Source organism: Panthera onca, chromosome A2 (genome assembly GCF_046562875.1).
Source record: "Panthera onca isolate mPanOnc1 chromosome A2, mPanOnc1 haplotype 2, whole genome shotgun sequence".
NCBI classification, from domain to species: Eukaryota; Metazoa; Chordata; class Mammalia; order Carnivora; family Felidae; genus Panthera; species Panthera onca.
Window position 1 is genome coordinate 11,009,265 of NC_138340.1, and position 21,629 is coordinate 11,030,893.

The 21,629-nt window shown below is 46.5% G+C and overlaps 2 protein-coding genes across 3 annotated transcripts; both read right to left on the reverse strand.

The window, feature by feature from the left end:
- Positions 1–757: 757 nt before the first annotated feature.
- On the reverse strand, positions 758–4,003 carry LOC144615733 (uncharacterized). 2 transcript variants are annotated; one of them, XM_078443269.2, is made up of 2 exons: positions 2,157–4,003; positions 758–1,786 (listed from the first exon to the last, which is right to left on the reverse strand). In XM_078443269.2, exons 1-2 carry the CDS (start codon positions 3,992–3,994, stop codon positions 1,441–1,443), a joined length of 2,184 nt encoding a protein of 727 aa, XP_078299395.2. In that variant the 5' UTR covers positions 3,995–4,003; the 3' UTR covers positions 758–1,440. The 2 variants fall into 2 exon arrangements, with proteins under 2 accessions (XP_078299395.2, XP_078299396.2); XM_078443270.2 differs by having other exon boundaries at positions 1,526–1,776.
- Positions 4,004–9,461: 5,458 nt separating this feature from the next.
- On the reverse strand, positions 9,462–10,466 carry LOC144614151 (olfactory receptor-like protein OLF4). Its single transcript, XM_078436666.2, is given in 3 exon segments — positions 9,462–9,901; positions 9,904–10,423; positions 10,425–10,466. Coding segments are annotated over 3 exon segments (1,002 nt in total).
- Between the last annotated feature and the right edge of the window lie 11,163 nt (positions 10,467–21,629).

Sequence of the window (21,629 nt, forward strand, 5' to 3'; positions counted from 1 at the left end):
CCCAGCAGAGATCAGAAACGCTCCCACGCACATGATTCCATTTGATTGTAAAGGTATTATGATACCTCATTTGACAAGTACTGCCTGTTATACAGCAGTAGCTGACTGACACAATAACCCAAGCGAACGGACCTTAGACACTTAGAAGATGTGCTGATTTTTATTTGTGGCAAATGATCTGACGTTGAGGAGAGCACTCATGATCGTTCTGTGATTCAAGTTTATTTCCCACGACGTTACGGACAAGTGGGCTCCCTTCTGGGTAACTGGGAGAGTTTGAAGGACATGCACGTTTGTGCAGAACAACTGGGGACACTGAGCCACATGCCAGCAGGACATCCAGCTCTCGTGTGAAGCATCCTCTGGTCGTGCAGGTGGGAGCGATTTCAGGGCGGGACGGAGGCACGAAATGGGTGGGGCTGATACTGTTCATTTGCCATCATTTGTGACAAATACTGGGAAAAGGAACCTATTTCATGCGACGGTAGGAAGACTCATGATAGTAGGTAGCATTGCAAAGCTTTCAGAAGAAATGGGAAGCGAATTCAGAGATAAACAGAACACTAAGCAACCCCTTACCTCAGTGAACAAACCACCTCAGCTGCGGACAAAAGCCTCCATGCTTCAATAAATAGAGGCAGCGCATGAAAAAGAAATATTTTGCATAGGAACACAATGGGTGTTTTGCCTCCTCGGGTTTATGGTCTCCTCTGACACCAAGAACATATTAGTGTTATGCCCAGAATTCGTGATCCCCAAAGACCACTAGGGAGCCGAGTCCGATGCAAAAGCAAAAGAACCTTTATTCGAGCTAGCTCGAGCTCAATCCCCTACCTGCACCGACGCAGCGGTGAGATACCAGGGAGAGAGAGCGAGTTTCAAAAGCACAAAGGTTTTATAGCGGTCTAGGGGCAGTTGGTGAGGTAATGGCTGTGGCCTCAGCTGATTGGCTGGGGAAGGGTCGTGGCCTCGGCCGATTGGCTGGGGAAGGGTCGGAGTCCTGTTACGCAGGTCGCTGGGCGTGTTTTGATCAGGAAGTTTGAACGGGTGAGCGGGAGGTTACTCAAGGGGAGGAGGCGCGGTCTGAGGTTTCTGTGATTTTCCCGGAAAAGGGGTCATGTCGGGGACATAGTCACTCAAGGTGGAGAACACAGAACAAGATGGAGTTGGCCGGCGTAGGCCCGCCCTTTCATTCCCCCCTTGTCATGTAACTTACGGACCCAATCATGGGACCGGCTGCATTTATGGTGACAAGGGGAACAGAGTTTGGAATTTTACACTAAGTTCTGGGAAGCATGTGTCCCTGGGGTGGCTCTGGGAGGTCTGATTAAGTATTGTCCCCGAGCTGGTATCTATGATCTGCCAGGTGATGTTTTGGGGGGGTGTGGGGACTCCCGGCAGCATGAGCAATGACAAGCAGAGTTAACAGAGTTACCAATATTAGGTGGGTCGAATGCGCTGTAACTTGAGCTTGAGCTTGAGCGGGTTGTGTTGGTCCCGACTGATGGCCCATCGCGTGACGAAGTCCTTCCGGATCGAGGAGGGGTCCGCTGGCCGAACGTGGGTGTGATGGACCCAGGTCGCGATGCTGTCTACTTTGAGAGCGGTGGGGGTTGTCAACACCACGTTGTAGGGTCCCTTCCAGCGCGGCTCGAGAGTCTCTCGGTGGTGCCTCTTGACGTAGACCCAGTCTCCCGGCTTGTACTGATGAGGTGTGGGGGTCGGGCCAGCCTCGTAGATGGCACGGAGGCGCGGCCAAATGTCCTCGTGCGCCCTCTGGAGCCCTCTCAAGGAAAGAAAAAGTTCTTGATCTTTAAACTCTGCAAGAAGTTCAGCTCGAAGGCTGGGAATAACAGGGGGTGGCCTGCCAAACATGATCTCGTAGGGAGGGAGTAAAACCCAGAGTGTAAGGAGTGTTTCTAACCCGATAAAGGGTGTACGGTAGGAGAGTCACCCAGTCCCCGCCAGTCTGCATGGTTAATTTGGTAAGGGTCTCTTTTAGGGTTCTATTCATTCTTTCTACCTGTCCTGAGCTCTGGGGCCTATAAGCACAATGTAATTTCCAGTTTGCCCCCACCGCCTTGGCTACTGCCTGTGTTACCTGAGAGATAAAAGCTGGTCCATTGTCTGATCCTACCATGGCAGGAAAACCATACCTGGGTAAGATGTCTTCTAGTAGCTTCTTAGCCACCGTCTGAGCCGTTTCATGCTTGGTTGGGTATGCCTCCACCCAGCCAGAGAAGGTGTCTGTAAATACTAAAAGATATTTATAACCATACTTTCCTGGTTTGACTTCAGTGAAGTCGATTTCCCATTGGGCTCCCGGTCTGGTGCCTCTGAGCCTGGTTCCTTTTTTATTTGATGTGGCTTTCGCGTTGGTGAGTTGGCAGGTCTTGCAGGCAGATACAACTTGCTCTATTTTGGTGTCCTGTTGGTGAATCTTGATTCCGGCATGTCGGATTAAGTCTTTTAATTTTCGGGCCCCCATGTGAGTAGACCGATGCATGTGCTCTAATATTGAGACTCCGAGCCGGTCTGGCAGCACGAGCTCCTTGTTAGGTGTATACCACCATCCCTTTATCTCCTGGGCCATGGGGAGTTTCTTGATCCGCTGTAACTCCTCCTGGGAGTATTTGGGCTGGTCTGGTAAAACTGGGTCTCCTGGGTCCGGTAGTTGTATGGTCATGGTGGGGACTGGAGTAAGGGCTACTGCCTTGGCTGCCTGGTCAGCCTTTCGATTACCTCTAGCTACTGGGTCATCAGCTTTTTGGTGCCCTTGGCAGTGGATAATGGCTAGCTTGGCAGGAAGCCATAAGGCCGTAAGCAGGTTAAGTATCTCCTGCTTATTTTTTATAGTCCGTCCTTCTGCCGTCAGTAACCCCCTCTCCTGATAAATTGCCCCATGAATATGAGCTGTGGCAAATGCATAACGGCTGTCTGTGTAGATGTTAAGCCGTTTTCCAGCTCCCAGCATCAGCGCCTTGGTGAGGGCTATGAGCTCCGCTCGCTGGGCTGACGTTCCGGAGGGTAGAGCCTCCGCCCATACGGTGTCCGTTTCGGTGACCACCGCTGCACCCGCATACCTGTGTCCGTCTCGCACAAAGCTGCTGCCATCAGTGAACCAAGTAGCCTCGGCATCGGGGAGGGGCCGGTCGGTCAGGTCCGTCTGGAATCCATGTACTTGTTCCAGGATTCCCGCACAGTCATGTAGTGGAGCACCTAGGTCAGGGTCGGGCAGCAGGGTTGCAGGATTGAGGGCTGCACTGGGGTGGAACCGCACTCGTGGAGGGTTGAGTAGGAGGCTCTGGTAATGAGTCATACGTGTATTGCTCATCCATCTATCCGGAGGCTGTTTCAGGACCCCTTCAATGGCGTGTGGGGTCGTGATCCAGATCTCCTGTCCTAGGGTCAGTTTGTCTGCATCCTTGACTAGGAGTGCTGTCGCGGCAATAATTCTTAGGCATGGCGGCCAGCCGGCAGCCACTGGGTCTAGTTTCTTAGACAGGTAAGCCACTGGGTGGTTCCAGGGGCCTAAGGCTTGAGTTAGAACCCCTTTTGCTATTCCCTTATGTTCGTCTACAAAGAGGTGGAAGGGTTTCGTAATGTCTGGTAGGCCCAGGGCTGGGGCACTTAGGAGGGCCTTTTTTAACCGATTAAAGGCAATTTCTTCTTTTTCAGTCCATTTAAATGTTTTCCCCTCTTTGGTAGCTTCATATAGGGGCCTGGCGATCTCAGCAAAACCTGGAACCCAGAGGCGGCAGTAGCCGGCTGATCCTAGGAATTCCCTCACTTCTCTTCGGGAGGTGGGAGTAGGGATCTTTAGGACAGTTTCTTTTCTGGCATCTGATAACCGCCGCTGTCCGCCCTCCAGGATATATCCCAGGTAACTTACCCTCTCCCTGCATATCTGAGCCTTCTTCGCGGATGCCCGGTACCCTAAAGCCCCCAGGGTAGCCAGCAGGTCCTGGGTCCCTCGCTCACAGTCTTTGGCCATGTCGGCAGCAATCAGGATGTCATCTACGTACTGCAGGAGGGTGAGGCCAGGGTGCTCCCTTCTGTACTCACCCAGGTCCTCGTGTAGTGCCTCGTCGAAGATGGTGGGTGAATTTTTGAATCCCTGAGGTAGCCGTGTCCAGGTGAGTTGCCCACTGTAGCCCTCCTCCGGATCATGCCACTCGAAGGCGAACAGGGGTTGGCTCTGGGGTGCCAGCGGCAGACTGAAGAAGGCGTCCTTTAAATCTAGTACAGTATACCAGACCCTGGAGGGCGCCAAGGAGCTCAAGAGAGTATATGGGTTGGGAACAGTTGGGTGTATGTCCGCGACCCTCTTATTTACTTCCCGGAGGTCTTGTACCGGTCGGTAGTCATTTGTGTGAGGCTTTTTGACCGGCAGTAAGGGGGTGTTCCAGGCAGACTGGCAAGGAACTAGTACCCCTAGGCTTCGTAGTCTCCGGATGTGTGGCTGGATCCCCTTCCGGGCCTCCTGAGACATGGGGTATTGTTTGATCCTTACCGGACTCTCTCCTGGCTTGAGCTCTACCAGGACTGGGGTCCTGTGAGCGGCTAGTCCCATCCCCCCGCCCAGTCTCTGCCCAAACCGAGGGGAATTCTTGTAGCCATCTGTCTATATTATCCTTTCTCGGGAGTGCCTCCTGGTGGAGGAGGTATTCATCCTCCAGTTTCATGGTCAGTACCTGGATGGGGTGGCCCTTGCCATCGGTGACCTGAGGCCCCCCTTGTCTGAAAGTTATCTGAGCTCCAATCTTGGTCAGTAAGTCCCGTCCTAACAGCGGGTAGGGGCATTCTGGTATTACCATAAAGGAGTGGGATACCCGGCCCGTTCCCAAATCTACTGTTCTTCGGGTAGTCCATGAATACTGGCTCATACCAGTTGCCCCTTGTACCCAGGACTTCTTGCTGGCTAGTTTTCCTTGTGGGGTGCGGAGGACCGAATGTTGTGCTCCGGTGTCGACAAGGAAGTCAACAGGGGTCCCCTCCACTTTAAGAGTTACCCTGGGTTCGGGGAGAGGGTCCAAACCCCGACTCCCCTAATCACTTAGTTCATCTAGCTCTAGGACTTTTACTCGATCAGTCTTGCTTCCTTTCCCGCCGGCCCTTTTCAGACAATCTCTGGCCCAATGCCCTATCTCCTTGCAGTATGCGCACTGATCCTTCTGCAGCCTTTGCTTCCCCCCCTTGGTGGTTCTTTTACCTTTTCTTGCGTTGTCTGCCAGCTGCCGGAGACGGCGGTCTCGTTCCTCAGGGGAGTCAGCAGTGGTAGCTAGTAGTATTCTGGCCAGGTCTCGAGTCTGCTTACTGCTGGCAGCCACCATGGTGCGAGCCTGCTTGTCCTCAGGAGGCTCCCGGTTATTATATACCTTTTCGGCTACCACCAGTAAGTCCTGCAGACTTTTTTCTCCTAGTCTATCTATTTTCTGTAATTTTCTCCTAATGTCTATGGCCGATTGGTTTACAAAGGCCATGATAACAGCTGCCTTGCTTTCCGGAGCCTCTGGATCCATGGGGGTATAGGTACGGAATGCCTCCATGATCCGTTCTAAAAAGGCAGCTGGGGATTCATCTTTTCCCTGTTGTACATTTCCTACCTTGGCCAAATTGGTTGGCTTTCTAGCAGCCATTCGGAGACCCCCCATTAGAGTCTGGCGGTAGACCCGGAGCCTCTCCTTACCTTCTGCCGTGTTGAAATCCCACTGGGGCCGAGTTAAGGGGAAGGAGGCATCTATCTGAGCGTGGTTGGTGGTGGGATTCCCGTCTGTGCCCGGAACTAGTTTTCAGGCCCCATTGAGGATTCTTTCTCTTTCTTCAGTCGTGAACAGGACCTGCAAAAGCTGCTGGCAATCGTCCCACGTGGGCTGATGGGTAAAAAGAACAGAGTCTAATAAATCAATGATCCCTGCCGGTTTCTCGGAAAATTTTGGATTCTGAGCTTTCCAATTGTAGAGGTCACTAGTGGCGAAAGGCCAATAGTGATGGGGCTGATTCCCCTCCGCATCTGGGGGTCCGGTGGCTCGCAGGGGCAGAATAGTGGAGTCGGCGGCGGAGGCGGATTGCTCCCTCTGAGCCCTTTGTCTGGTGAAGGGCGGGCTTCCCACTGGAGCGTTTCCGCCTCCCGCTCTCGGAACAGAGTCTGCCTCCCCCGGAGGGGGAGGATGGTGTTCTTCCAGCATCCTAGAGGGGTTATACGGGGGAGGAAAAATTAATTCTTCTTCAGTACCCCCCTGTAAGACAGGGTAGAGGGGTGCTGAAGGCTGGATAAGACTTTTCTTCTTCTTTGTCCCCTGCAAAGCAAGAATGGGTTTTGGCTCCGGAGGGAGCGGGGCTAGGAAGGGCTTAAGCCAAGAGGGTGGGTCTTCTACAAGGTCCTGCCAAGTGATAATGTAAGGGAGCTGATCAAGATGGCCCGTCTTAGGCTGAGAGATGATACTCCTGACTCGGTGGATGGTAGGGAGGTCGAAGGTTCCCTCTGGTGGCCATCCGACATTGAAAGTTGGCCACTCGCTAGAACAAAAAAAATGCCACCGACCCTTTCGGACTTCCACACTGAGGTTGTTAGCTCTTCCCCTCACATCCTTAAAGTGATCAATCATTATACTTAGAGGAGTAGTCTGAGTCTGTCCCATAATGTCCGTCCAGTAAGTCCACAGAACCAAACAGAGAAACACAAAAACAGACAAACAGAGGGCCCCTAGAAAATCTTCCAACTCCATGGAAGCAAACCTGAAAGCTAGCTTAGACATTTGAGGGGATTCCACATCCCTCCAAAACCGATGAGGGGATTCCACGTCCCTCCAAAACCGATGAGGGGATTCCACGTCCCTCCAAAGACGACGGCCTCACGCCGACCAGCGGGAGCGACCCGCCTCGTCTCAGACCTTTGAGGGGATTCCATGTCCCTCCAGAAGGGAGAATCGGAACGTCTTCTGAAACTCCCGGCCCGTGGTCCTCCAGTGCGTCCACTTAGACCACGTCGGGCACTACCAGAATTCCAGAAGAGAGCTCACACAGAAAAGACAGAACAAACAGACAGACACTAACCGTGGCCAGTCAGGCTCTCCGGGTCGGGGGTCCCTCGGGGTTCTGGGGGATCCCGGACGAGCCCCCAAATGTTATGCCCAGAATTCGTGATCCCCAAAGACCACTAGGGAGCCAAGTCCGATGCAAAAGCAAAAGAACCTTTATTCGAGCTAGCTCAAGCTCAATCCCCTACCTGCACCAACACAGCGGTGAGATACCAGGGAGAGAGAGCGAGTTTCAAAAGCACAAAGGTTTTATAAGGGTCTAGGGGGAGTTGGTGAGGTAATGGCTGTGGCCTCAGCCGATTGGCTGGGGAAGGGTCGGAGTCCTGTTATGCAGGTCGCTGGGCGTGTTTTGATCAGGAAGTTTGAACAGGTGAGCGGGAGGTTACTCAAGGGGAGGAGGCGCGGTCTGAGGTTTCTGTGATTTTCCCGGAAAAGGGGTCATGTCGGGGACATAGTCACTCAAGGTGAAGAACACAGAACAAGATGGAGTCGGCCGGCGTAGGCCCGCCCGTTCAATTAGATCAATCTGTTTATTCCAATTTGTCTTTCCATGTTGACTCCACGGGGAGGTACATATTTGCTCATCAGTTTTTGCCAGTGGCTATGATAGGCCTCTAGACACCGGGCTGAATAACAGAAAAACAACAACAACAACAACAGAGTCCAGTTATGAGACACAGAAGCCTGTTTGTACAGTAATTGCCTGACATTAGGCTTTTGATTTCTGAGGCATCCATTTCAAAGACCACCATTCATATTAACACATTGGCAGGCGTATGATTCAGTTACTATACAAACATGCAGGCCCCCCCTCCCACAAATCCCCCCATTAGAAAGCCCTGGTAATCTAGGTAACAACTGTGAGTGACCCCGCTTTTCCCGTTCGGTGCCCACATTCCGTTACTGGGCTTTTTGTCTGGTCTTTGCTGTTGTTATTTTTGAGTACTGGGGGATAATATTCTATTATTCCTTTTCTTTAACTGTTTACATGAGTGTAGTTGACACACGATGTTACCTTAGTTTCAGGTCTGCAATACAGTGATTCAACTTCTCTGTACTTTATGCGGGGCTCACACAGGTGTACTGACACCTGTCCCATTATACCCCTAGTACATCATCGATGACTATATTCCACACACTGTGTCTTCCATTCTCATTATTTATCATTCCATACCTCCATTCCCCCTCTCCTTGGCCCATTCGGCCCATCCTCCAACTCCACTCGTGTTTTAAATTCATCCATAAAAAATGAGCCCAGAAAAACATAGTCACTCCCCCCATGGACCCCCCAAGAGCCAGATCCTTCATAGTGCTCTCTTTCTTTCCCTGTTAAAGTCTCTCCCTCTCTGAGACCTCCTTGAATGGCCTTTGGGAATCCCATGTGCCCTCAGCGTTTGTGAGTAATGAACCTTGTGTTTTTAGAGTTCCCAGATGGGTGTTGTGGAGGTGTGCCTTGCAATCACAGTAGGTACCCCAAGGGCCAGTGCAGTCACAGCATAGGCTCTGGTCAGGGAAATGTCTGTGGGAATGTTCATGGGCATAGGTGAGTGCCTGGGCTTTCCTACCTTAGACATCGATGTCAATAGCCTGACATTTAGCCTGTTCATTTTAAGGAACACTGTTAGAGTCCACATTCTCAGGAAGAGTAGTTAAGGTAATGATATAAAAAGATTGACAGACTCAAGGTGAACACTGTGGTTTTGTATTCTCCCGGACAACAGAATTATGTAAAGAGCTTAGTGGCCAAGTGTAGTTTCCTCCCATATGAGGAATGATTATTCTTTTGGGAAATCTTGGGGAAATCTACTTGGCATGATAGAAGTCATTTGAAATGAAAATATTTTTAAGAAATCCAACTTCTGAAAAATACAATAGAAACGAGAGGGAGGCAAACCATAAGAGACTCTTAATGATAGGGAAGAAAGTGAAGGTTGCTGGAGGGAGGTGAGTGGGGGGATGGGTTAAATGTGTGATGGGCATGAACGAGGGCACTTGTAATGAGTGGTAGGTGTTGCATGTAAATGATGAATCACTAAGTTCTACTCCTGAAACCAATACTACACTATATGTTAACTAACATGAATTTAAATAAAATCTTGAAAAGAAAAAGAAAAAGAAATCCAACTTTCCCATTGTAAGATACAGAAATTTCTAGGCCTTTGTGACCCGAGGATGGGGAAAACATTGGGAACGTATGAAAATGGACAAAGGATAAACTGTACATCAGGCAGAGCAGAAGCTTAATAAAATGATTTACTTAAATGTATAGAGAAGTTGAAATCAAACAAATGGAAATTCCAGGAAAGAATTAGAAAGATCAGATTCTACTTCCACAGTCTGATAAAGGGATAGCAGCTCCTGTCTCTGAGGCTCTGAGCCCTGCAATCATGGGCACATCTTCAGCCCCAGGACAATTGGCCCTTACATCCCTGGAACCCCAACGATTCTTTTCAGAGCCCTCTTTATGTCTTTGTTCCTCAGGCTGTAGATGAAGGGATTCAGCATGGGCGTGACCACCGTGTACATCACCGAGGCTGTGGCACTTGAGTGGGAGCTCTGGGTAGCAGCAGAGCTGAGGTACACTCCTAGGGCTGTACAGTAAAATAAGGAGACAACTGACAGGTGAGATGCACAGGTGGAAAATGCCTTATACTTGCCCTGAGCTGATGAGATCCCACGTATGGAGGAAACTATCTTAGAGTAAGAGTAAAGGATCCCGGCCAGGGAAGCACCACCCAGCAGCACAGCTACAAGATACATCACCAAGTTATTAATAGAGGTGTCAGAACAGGCAAGTTGGATCACCTGATTGAGTTCACAGAAAAAGTGGGAGATTTCCAAGGTTGTACAGAAGGACAGCCCAACACCATTAAGGTTTGTAACAAGGAGTTCAGGACACACATGATCCAGGACACCAGAACCAGCAGCCCACAGAGCCGGGGATTCATGATGACCATGTAGTGTAGGGGGTGACAGATGGCCACAAAGCGGTCATAGGCCATCACTGTCAGAAGAAAGATGTCTAATCCTGCAAAGAGCAGGAAAAAATACATCTGTGTGATGCAGTTCTCATAGGTTATGACTTTGCTCTGTGTCTGGATGTTCCAGAGCATCTTTGGGACGGTGGTGGAGGTGACACAGATGTCACCAAAGGACAGGTTGGCCAGGAAGAAGTACATGGGCGTGTGGAGGTGGGAGTCAGAGCTGACGGCCCGGAGGATGAGCAGGTTGCCAAACACAGTGATCAGGTACATGGAGAGGAAAAGCCCAAATATGAGGGGCTGCAGTTCTGGTCGCTCTGAAAATCCCAGAAGAAAAAATTCTGAAATTTGTGTATCATTTCCTGGATTCATGTGCTGGAGGTGACTACCAGGGAACAAAAAAAAAAAAAAAAATAACATGACTGATTTTCTCAATAATGAACATTGCAAATATCATTGAAATTCTACGATTCTTATTTTGCATTCAAAAGTGAATATTCATCATTTTTGTATGGAACTTGTCCCCGCTCAGCATCTCCATGCCAGCTCTGAATAGGTATTCACTTCCCACACTTAACATTTTCCCCAAGTGCTCATATTTTCTATACTTTTAATGAGGAATTCTGTCACCCGTTTGAGGAATAACCTTGAGCACTGACTAACCTTCACGCAAAGTGTATAAGTGTCTAGAAACAAAAGCCTGGAGGGTTCAGTGATGGAGAAAGGGGATAAGCAAAGGAGACCAGATAAAATATCAGGGGTGACAGGTGCTGTGAAGAAAAACAAAGGCTGTGTAAAGGGAAGCGTGGATGGAGGCATGGTTCTTCTTGGTTGTTCGGGCACACAGGCACACATGTAAACAGAGCCCTCGAGGAGACAGGAGACACAAGGTCCTCTGGGGAAGAGCGTGCCCGTCGGAGGGAACTATGAGTGCGACGGCTCTGAGGAAAGACGTGGGTTTTTTAAATTAATTTTTTAAAGCATGAGGGTGGTCGACACACCAGGTCACGTTAGTTTGGGGGGCGCCACACAGTGATTCGACAAGTGTCAACATCACGCCCTGCTCACCAGGCTTGGAGCTGCCATCTGTCACCACACAGCCTGTGACAGCATCACTGACAGTATTCCCTCCGCTGGGCCTTTTACTCCTGTGAGTCTCCCCTTCTTGAACATGAAAGGAATTCCTCAACCGGAAGCCAGTGTCTCCCACTCCCCTTCACCATCCTGCCTTTTGTTGTTTGCATATTGTGTTAAAGACCCAGGCTCAAAAGAAAGCCAGTGTGTCCAGGGGAAGGAGCGAGAGGAAGACTGATGAGAGGTGGTGGCAGGGAATGTGGAGGAATGAGGTGGCCTCCCGGACACTGATGAAACTTCCCGGCACAAGGAACCCCTCCTTCACATGGTGTTCCTTGCACTTTATTAATTTCGTTTCCAAGGAATCTTTGAATAGAAATAGGCACCCTTCTTATATTCGTTGTCAGTAGTAATCTGGCACCTGTATATTAAGGGTCATGTATTGGAGGTATGGGTTCCAGGACCTCTGTCTTGAGAACTGCTCATCACACACACACACACACACACACACACACACACACACACACACGCATGCTCTATAGCCTCCTTGGACCATGTCACAACCAGACTATTCTCACCTCCAGTCGCAATAATTAGGCAAACAATGATACAAGGCAAGCTGTGCAATATCAGACTGTCTTTCGTATAAGTTGCAAAAACATCCAAATTCTAGTAGATAAGTCTCCAGTGAGCATGTAGATATGGGTCTCGATTTTAAGGTGATCATTTTGTGTCCAGTATTTACAGAAACAAAAATCAAATTCGAAAACTGAGAGCAAGAAAAGTGGGGAGAAGGATCTAATGAGCTCAGGTGGCCTCTGGTGATGATGACGAGAAAGTGTCCCTGGTTCTGGTGACACCCCAACCCCAGGCACATCTCCTTGATGCCCAGAATAATAAAGCGGCAAAAAGCAATCTTTCCAAAAGAAAAAGTAGGAATGTCTTCATGTTAGCAAGACATCCCACCAGAATAACAAGGGAAGACACCCACAATTCACAAAAGGAAATACACAGGGTACAAGAAAAGTGGGGGGTTTTAGAAAATTATTTGCTAAAGAACAACTTTTCTAAATGATATAAAATGCTAAACTTTTACAATCAGAAACCGGTTTTGAATTGGGGATCTCCACACGTTTGCTATTTGGACTTGGAGAACCAACCAAACTATTCTTTTTCTCCCCCCTGTAAATTCGAGTCAGGTAACATACAGCGTAATATTGGTCTCAGGAGCAGAATTCAGTGATTCATCACTTACCACACCCAGTGCTCATGGCGGCCATTGCCCTCCTTAATCCCACCACCCATCTAGCCCATCCCCACCCACCTCCTCCATCAACCTTGAGTTTGCTCTCTACCCCTATGAATCTCCTGTGGTTTGTTTCCCTCTCTTCTCTTCCCCCACCTTCCCAGCCAAACTGTTGTCAATGCTAATATCCTTCCCCCAAATGGTAGGGCTAGAGGTATCTATCCCGCTCAGGTAGTTGGCAGATTTAGTGAATACGCCATACAGAGCTTAGCACGGCTCCCTATGTTGACAATGAGTGCTTCTCACTGGCGAGGAGATTTGGCTGATTTTTTTTCTTCTCTCAAAGTCCCCATCGCTTCCCCACCTCTGGGGTCCCAAATCCACTGGCTTATTTCAGTTCCTTGTCCTGTCTCCACCTATCATGGGCTGGCGCCTCTCTAGCCGATAGTCACAAGTACCCAAGAGGTCTTTCTAATATTGCAATTACACGACTGTCCACCTTGACCCCTTCCCAGTGACTCCCCCCTGGAGAATGAACCCCCAATTCCATACCTTCCAACACTTGGCTTGCCTCCCCTGACCGACCCACTGCCTTCATTCACACTCACACCGCCTCACCCCTTCGATCTCACACACACCGAGCCTGAGTTGTAGCTTCCCCGGAAGGCCCAGCTCAGGTCTCAGAGCCTCTAGACCCCTGCTTCCCTCTGCTTGGAGTCACCCCCTGGTCCGTTTGGAGTTTTTCACCTCTTCTCTATCCTGAAAATCCCATCTCCTCTTTCTGAAGCAAGGAGTCCTCTCCCTCATGAGTCTTCGTGGGTGTAGTTCCTTTTAATATTCTCACAGGCTATTAAATAGTCTATTAAATAGTCTATTAAATAGCTTTCAGCTACCAATCTCTCTGAACCTTTCCTGAAATACCTGCTGAGCTCTGAGCCTCACCTGGATGGGGTCTGTGAGAGGAACGTCTCCAGGTGGAAGCCTGAATTCCTTCCTGTTGGTTGATGATGGAGAGTGAAGCTGTATTCCCAGAACAGGAAGGAGTGAAGCATTCAAGCCAGGCTTAAGAATCCAAATGCAAAAACCACGTCTTCTCCAGCTTCGGGTTAAACATGCCTGGATCTGCAGCAGAGGAAATATTTATAGCTCCTTATGTTTGCTGTATCTGTTCTCTGCACCAACTCCTTAGACACGTTTCCCATTATTACTCCAACCCCTGAGCCCGTCTCCCCATGGGAACATATCTGGGCAGCATGGAATTTTTTTCTGTAGATTCTCTGTTCCCAAGATACAGGTTAGAATTCAGGCATATCCGATTTTTATTACTCCTCCTCGAACTTCCTGGCTCCAGAGCTCTAACATTGAAACTTTTCACAGACCTGAGTGAAAGTTTTTTTCCAAATCTATGGCTCAGGAACCTGTGTTGACTATGACCCTTGGTTCTTTAAAACATGGGTTGTGGTGGGAACACAACTCCTGATAGTCTAGAAAATACCTATTCCCTCTCCACCAAGCAAAGATGTGTTCATTTGCTGTAAAACCATGGGTACAATAATCCTTGGATTCATAATTCTTTTGACAAATCAACTAGGAGTTTTGTATTTTTAATGCAGGCTAAAAGTTGACATTTATAAAACATTTGGTAATTCTAGGTGTATTACAAAGCTGTAGTCATCAAGACAGTATGGTACTGGCACAAAAACGGACACACAGATCAATGAAACACAATAGAGAACCCAGAAATGGACCCACAATGATACGGGCAATCTTCACCAAAGCAGGAAAAAATATCCAATGGAAAAAAGGCGGTCTCTTCAAAAATGATGCTGGAAAATTGGGTAGCAACATGCAAAGTCAGCTGGATCACTTGCTTACACCATACACAAAGATGAATTCAAAATGGACAAAGGACCTAAACGTGAGGCAGGAAACCATCAAAATCCCGGAGGAGAACACAGGTAGCCATTTCTTTGGCCTCGGATTTAGCAACTTCTTATTAGACGTGTTGCAGGAGGCAAGGGAAGCAAAAGCAAACATGAACTATTGGACCTTCACCAAAGTAAAAAGCTTCTGCACAGTGAAGAAAACAACAAGATAATTAAAAGGCTGCCCAAAGAATGGGAGAAGATGTTTGTGAATGACACATCAGATAAATATTCGTGTGTGTGTGTGTGTGTGTGTGTGTGTGTGTGTACGCCACATTTTCCTTATCCATTCCTCTATTGACAGACACTTAGGTTGCTTCCATATCTTGTCTGTTGTAAAGAATACTGCAATAAACATAGGGGTGCATATATGTTTTGAAATTGGCGTTTTTCTTTTCTTTGGAAACAGTAATGGACTTATTGGATCATGTTGTCGTTCTATTTCCAAGTTTTGAGGGCCCTCCATACTGCTTTCCACAGTGGCTGCATTCCCACCAGCAGTGTGTGAGGTGCCTTTTTCTCCACTTCATCACAAGCACTTGTTTGCTGTGTTTCTGATTTTAGCCCTTCTGACCTGTGTGAGGTGGTATCTCATCGTGGTTTTGATTTACATTTCCCTGATGATGAGTGATGATGAAATCTCTTCATTTGTCTGTTGGCCATCTGGATGTCTTCTTTAGAGACGTGTCAATTCAGAACCTCTGCCCAATTTTTAAGTGGATGGTTTGGGTTTTTTTTGTTGTTGCTTAGTTGTATGAATTTTTTGTGTATTTTAGATATTAACCTTTTATCAGATATATCATTTGCAAATACCTTCTCCCATTCAATAGATCAGGTTTGTTTTGTTTTGTTTTGTTTTCTTGTCTCCTTTACTGTGTAAAATCTTTTAATTTTGATGGAATCCCAATAGTTTATCTTTACTTTTGTTTCCCTAGCCTTAGGAGACTTGTCTAGAAAAATGTTGCTATAGCTGATGTCAGAGAAATTACTGCCTGTGTTCTTTTCGGGCAGTTTCATGTCTCACATTTAGGTTTTTCATCCATTTTTGTTTTTGTGTATGGTGTAAGAAAGTTGTCCTGTTTCATTGTTTTACATGTATCTGCCCAGTTTTCCCAGCACCATTTATTGAAAAGACTGTCTTTTCCCCATAGTCTCACCTTTTTAAATTTTTTTTAAAATTCACATCCAAGTAATAGATTAAACCCATTTAGTCATATTTTATTTCTGGGGTCTTTATTCTGTCCCACTGACCTATGTGTCTATTTCTGTGCCAAAAGCATACTGTCTTGATTACTACAGCTTTGGAGTATATCTTGAAACCTGGTAGGTCTGTTCTTTTTTCTCAGGATTGCTTTGGCTATGCAGGATCCTCTATAGTTCCATACGAATTTTAGTATTATTTGCTCTAGTTTTGTGAAAACTGCTGTTGGTATTTTGATAGAGATTGCAATGAATCTGTCGATTGCTTTGCTTTGGGTAATATGGACATTTTCACAAGAATAATTCTTCCAATCCATGAGCATGGAATATCTTTCTATTTATTTATGTTACCTTCAATTTCTTTCACCAGTGTATTATAGTTTTTGGAACATAGGTCTTTCACTTTTTGGCTAAGTTGATTCCTAAATATTTTATTCTTTTTGGTACAATTGTAAATGGTGTTTTTAAATGTTTTTCTTTCAGCTGCTTCGTTGTTAAGGTACAGAAACGTTGCTGATTACTGGGTATTTATTTTGTATCTTGTACTTTACTGAATTAATGTAATACATCTAGTAATTTTATATGTATGTATGTACGTAAAATCAAGTTAATTAACATGCACTGTAGTATTGGTTTCATGAGTAGAACCCAGTGATTCATCACTTCTATAGAACACTCAGTGCTCATTCCAATAAGTGCCCTCCTTAGATAAATGCCCATCACCCATTTAGCTAACCCTGAATCACCTCCCCTCCAGGAACCACCAGCCTATTCTATGTATTCAAGAGTCTCTTATGGTTTTACTCCTTCTGTTATTATTTTCCCTCACTTCCCCTATGTTCTTCTGTTTTGTTTCTTAAATTCCACAAATGAGTGAAATGATATATTTGTCTTTTTCTGACTGACTTATTTCGCTTAGCATAATACACTCTAGTTCCATCCACATTCTTTCGAATGGCAAGATTTCACTCTTTTTGATTGTATATTGTATGTATATATACCACATCTTCTTTATCCATACTTCTAGGAATGTTTTGGTAGATTCTTTTGGATTTGCCATGTATAGTATCTAGTCATCTGCAAATAGTGACAGTTTAACTTCTTTAACAATATGGATATCCCTTATTTCTTTTTCTTGTCTGATTGCTGTGGCTAGGACCTCCAGTACTATGTTGAATAAGTGTGAGTGGACATATTTTCTTCTTCCTGACATTGGGGGAAAATCTCTCCACTTTTCACCATTGAGTATGATGCTACCTATGGGATTTTCATAGGTGGCCTTTATTATGTGGAGATATGTTGCCTCTAACCCCACTTTACTGAGGTTTTATCATGGAGAATGTTGAATTTTGTCAAATGATTTTTCTTCATCTATTGAGATGATCATATGATTTTTATCCTTCATTTTGTTGATGTGTATAACATTGATTTTCAAAATATTGAAACACCCTTGTATCCCTGAAATAAATCCTACCTGATCATGGTGAATGATCTTTTTAATGTACTGTCGTGTGTGGTTTGCTAGGATTTTCCTGAGGATTTTTGCATCTATCTTCATCAAGGATACTGGTCTATAGTTTTCTTTTTTGGGGGTGTCGTTGTCTGGTTCCAGCATCAGGGTAATGTTGGCTTGATTGATGTATTTGGAAGCTTTCCTTCCTATTCAATATTTTGGAGTAGGTTGAAGAGAATAGATACTAACTCTTTGTTAAATGACTTGTAGATGGGGCATTTGGGTGGCTCAGTTGGTTGGGTGTCCAACTTCAGCTCAGGTCATAATCTCATGGTTCATGAGTTTGAGCCCCACATTGGGATCGTGTATTGGGCTCTATGTTGACATCTTGGAGCCTGGAGCCTGCTTCAGATTCTGTGTCTCTATCTCCAAAGGCAAGGGGATTAAAAGCAAAAATTAACTATCGGAAGCTCATGAAGATAAAAAGCTTCTGTGCTGCAAAGGGAACAATCAACAAAGCTAAAAGGCAACTGACAGAATGGGAAAAGATACTTGCAAATGACATATCGGACAGAGGGCTAGTATCCAAAATCTATAAAGAACACTCCAAACTCCACACCTGAAAAACAAATAATCCAGTGAGGCCAGATCAGCGATCTTTTACCTGCAAAGTATAGAAATGGTTCCCAGAAATGCCAGTTCTTAAGCCTCCCATGGACACATGAATTTGAGGCTCCATATTGGAACGGCAAGTTTCTGCTGTGATTTACACAAACATAAAAAAGTCTGTTCAACAGACATCGAGGCAGAGAGTGGGGGTGGTGGTGACTGAAACGGATGAGGCAGAGCAATTATCTAAGCAACTTGTGTGGTTCCTGAGTCACCGGGTGGTAAAATAAACTGCCATTGCCTTAATAGTAAGTTAAAGTAATAGAATATGGAAGATCAACGAAAGTGTGAGCATCCACTCTGTGAAACTGACACAGCCACTGAATAAATACATCACTTAACCAAACAAATGAACACAGCGATCACCTGTCCTGCACTAAGTTGAATTGGCTCTCAGGCGAAGACAGGTTAATGAACTTGGCTTCCATTCTTCTGACCCTGTCATCCATGGTGCACCGGGCCATTGGGCTCACCTGGCTGGGGTGTCTGACAAGGTCTCCTTGTGACAAGTCTGAATGCCTCCCTGGACTGCAGATGGTAGGGACTAAAGCTCTGTTCTCAGCTGAGACAGCAGGACGGAGTAAAGCATGGGCCCCAGCCATAATTAGGGCCTGGAAGAACAAGGGAGACCTTGCCCCTTCCCATCGAAGTTTGCACAGGCTAACAGGAGACCAGAGAGTATTTACAGCTCCCCGTATCCGCTCATTAGCTCATTTCCCTCTTGGTACCCCAGCCTCTGATCTCATATTCCCAAGTGGAAAACTGCTCTGGACACAAGTATTTTTTCCTAATGAATCTCGGTTCCCAAAAGACTAGGTCAGAGACCAAGTGAATGCAGTTCTTTTTTTCCTCCCCTTTTCCCTGAACTTGTCCCCTTCCTGATGTGTAAATCTTGTGGCACCTTATCTTGGCCGAGACACACTTTCCTCCAAGTCTAAGACCTAGGAACCCTCCGGGATTAGTCCTCATTGCCTTCCAAGCATTGCCTATCCTAGGGACCCAGATGTAGCATTTCCAGTGCTGTCTGTCTGTCTCTTTGTTTGTTTTTGAGAGAGAGGGAGAGAGAGAGCATGAGTTGGGGAGAGGAAGGGAGAGAGAGAGGGACAAAGAGAAGCTTTTTAAATGTTTATTTATTTATTTTAGAGAGAGAGTCAGAGAAAGAGGGAGAGAGAGAATCCCAAGCAGTCTCCATGCTCACTGCAGAAGCAATCTGGGGGCTCAGTTCCAGACCATGGGGTCATGTCCTAAGCCGCAATCAAGACACGGAAGATGAACCCACTGAGCCCACGAGGTAACCCAGTGTCTACTGTTCTTATCAAGAGCGCCACTAGGAATCTACCCAAGGACACAAGAGTGCTGACACACAGGGGCACGTGCACCCCAACGTTTAGAGCAGCGCTTTCAGCAACAGCCAAATTATGTAAAGAGCCCAAATGTCCATCAACTGATGAAAGGATCAAGAAGTTGTGGTTTATATACACAATGCAATCCTACTTGGCAATGAGGAAGAATGAAATCCTGCCATTTGCAGCAACGTGATGGAACTAGAGAGTGTTATGCTAAGTGAAAGAAGTCAGGCAGAGACAGATACCGTATGTTTTCACTCATAGGTGGATCTTGAGAAACTTAAGAGAAGAGCATGGGGGAGGGGAAGGGGAAACGAGAGTTAGAGGGAGGGAGGCAAACATAAGAGACTCTTGAGGACTGAGAACAAACCGAGGGTAGGTGGGGGGTGGGGGAGAGGGGAAAGTGGGTGATGGGCAGGGAGGAGGGCACTTGTTGGGATGAGCACTGGGTGTTGTATGGAAACCACTTTGACAATAAATTTCATATATTAAAAAAAAGAAAAAATAATAAAGCAGAGAAATGACTTCTGATAATAAAACTTGGGTGCCACAGAGATTGGCTTCAAGACACTTTTTCTGTCACTTGTTTTATAAGACGTTAAAAGCTGTCATTTGGTCCCTTGTTATAAAATCGTCCTTAAATTTAACAGATGTATTGAGATCTAGTTATGTACTACAATGTGAGCTTAACATCTCACAGGGAGTTTGGATTTAATCTTTATAAAATCTTATCCCTGAGATTATGAACTACATTTTATGATGTATAAATGCTGCTTGGTCGTGTCTTGTCATCTGTCCAAATTTAATATCTGAGTATGTGGTGTCCCTTGAGTTTGATTCTGTCAGGATGCTTCCAGTTCTCAAACTTGGGGTCCTGGTTTCAGCCAGAAATGAATTTTCCCCTGGGACGTCTGTCAAAATCTGAAGGGAACCTGCCAAACACCTACAGTCCCCAGGAAAGCACCCCCAAATTCCTGTTATCCTGCCACCAATGTCTCACCATAAACGGTGAGAAACCCAGCTAGACCAGCATGTCTCCAACTTCACTGTGCCCGTGAATCCACACGGATCCCACTACAAGTGCAAAATTTTAGCGATTCTGCATTTCTCCAAGCTCCTGGGTGATGCTGAAGTGCAGGTCTGAGTCTGAGGACCACTGTTTGATTAGCAAGAAGATGATCCTGTGTTAGAGATAAGTGTGGGTAGCGTGAAGGTTTCTGCACCAAATCTTGTTCTTGCGTGCCTGTAATTGTGAAAGGATCGTGTATTCGCTCATTCTTCAGGCTGTGAGAAATCTGTGTTTATTGCTTTTATAAGTGACCAAAATAGTACCCTGATGAAAAAGCCTTTACAGTAAGGAGAATAAAGCACTATCATATATGCCCACATCCTAATCTCCAGTCCCTTTCACATGTTATTTTTTTTTTAAACAAAGAAGGATTTATTTAGCAGATTGAACAGGGCTACTCTTCAGCCTGGGAGACTCTGATGGACATACCCATTTGTGCAGAAGAACTGGTAACCCTGACCCACATGACTGGCAGGACATGCAGTTCTTGGGTGAAGCGTCCTCTGGTCAAGCAGGTGGAAGAGATTTCACAGCAGAAAGGACGTATTACATACATGTTGCTGATACTGTGCATTCACCATCCCATGGGACTTGTGACATATATCAGGAAAAGGAAGCTATTTCGTGTAACAACGGAAAGAATCATATGAGTGGATCACATTAGAAGTTTTCAAGCAGAAACAGGAAGATAATTCAGTGATGAAACGTAGAAGACACTAAGCAATCCTGCGCCTCGATAAATAAACTCCCTCAGTGGTGAACACCATCTTCCATGCTTTAATAAATAGGTGCAAAGCACGAACTGTGATTTTTTTTAAAAAATGACAGAAATATTTTGTGTGTCACAAAATGAGTGTTTCAAACGTTTGCTTCCTCATATTCATGGTCAGGCCGATACGAAGAACATATCAGGTCGAACTGTTTATTCAAATTTGCCTTTCTAAGTACACTCCACTGGGAGATCTATTTTAGCTAATCAGGTTTTCCCAGTGACTATGGTAGGGTTTCTGGACCCCGAGCTGAATAACAGAATAAAACCAAGAGACCGCTGACAAAGCATAAGGGCATGTTTAGCGCAAGGGACTGAAATGATGTATTTTCCTGGGGGTCCGTTTCGAGCACAACCATGTTGAATAAACATATCATCAGATGTGTTCCACAATCACCAGATAAGCCCTCGGCTACCCCCAGTCACGAAGTACCAATTCAGAAAGCCCTTTATAAACTAGAGACTGACACATGAGTGAATCAGCTTTTCCCCTTCAGCCCACACATTCTACTCAGTACAATTCTCCAAGAACGTGTGAGCCCAACACCAGCTACCCACCCTGGCCGTGGTCTTTGAGAAAGCCAGATCCCTCAACAGCTTCCTCTCTCTCTCTTTTCCTCTTGACTCTCTCTCCCCTTCTGACACCTCCCAGAATGGCTTTTGACCATCCCATGTGCCCTCCAGCATACATGAGTAATAAACCTGGGGCTATTAGAGTTCTCCGATAGATGTTGCTGACGTGTGTCCTGCAATCACAATAAGAACCCAAGGGCTGGTGCAGCCAAGGCATAGGGTGTGGTCAGGGAAAGGTCTGTGGGAGTGTGGACAAGCACATGGGTGCCGGTGAGTGCTTAGGC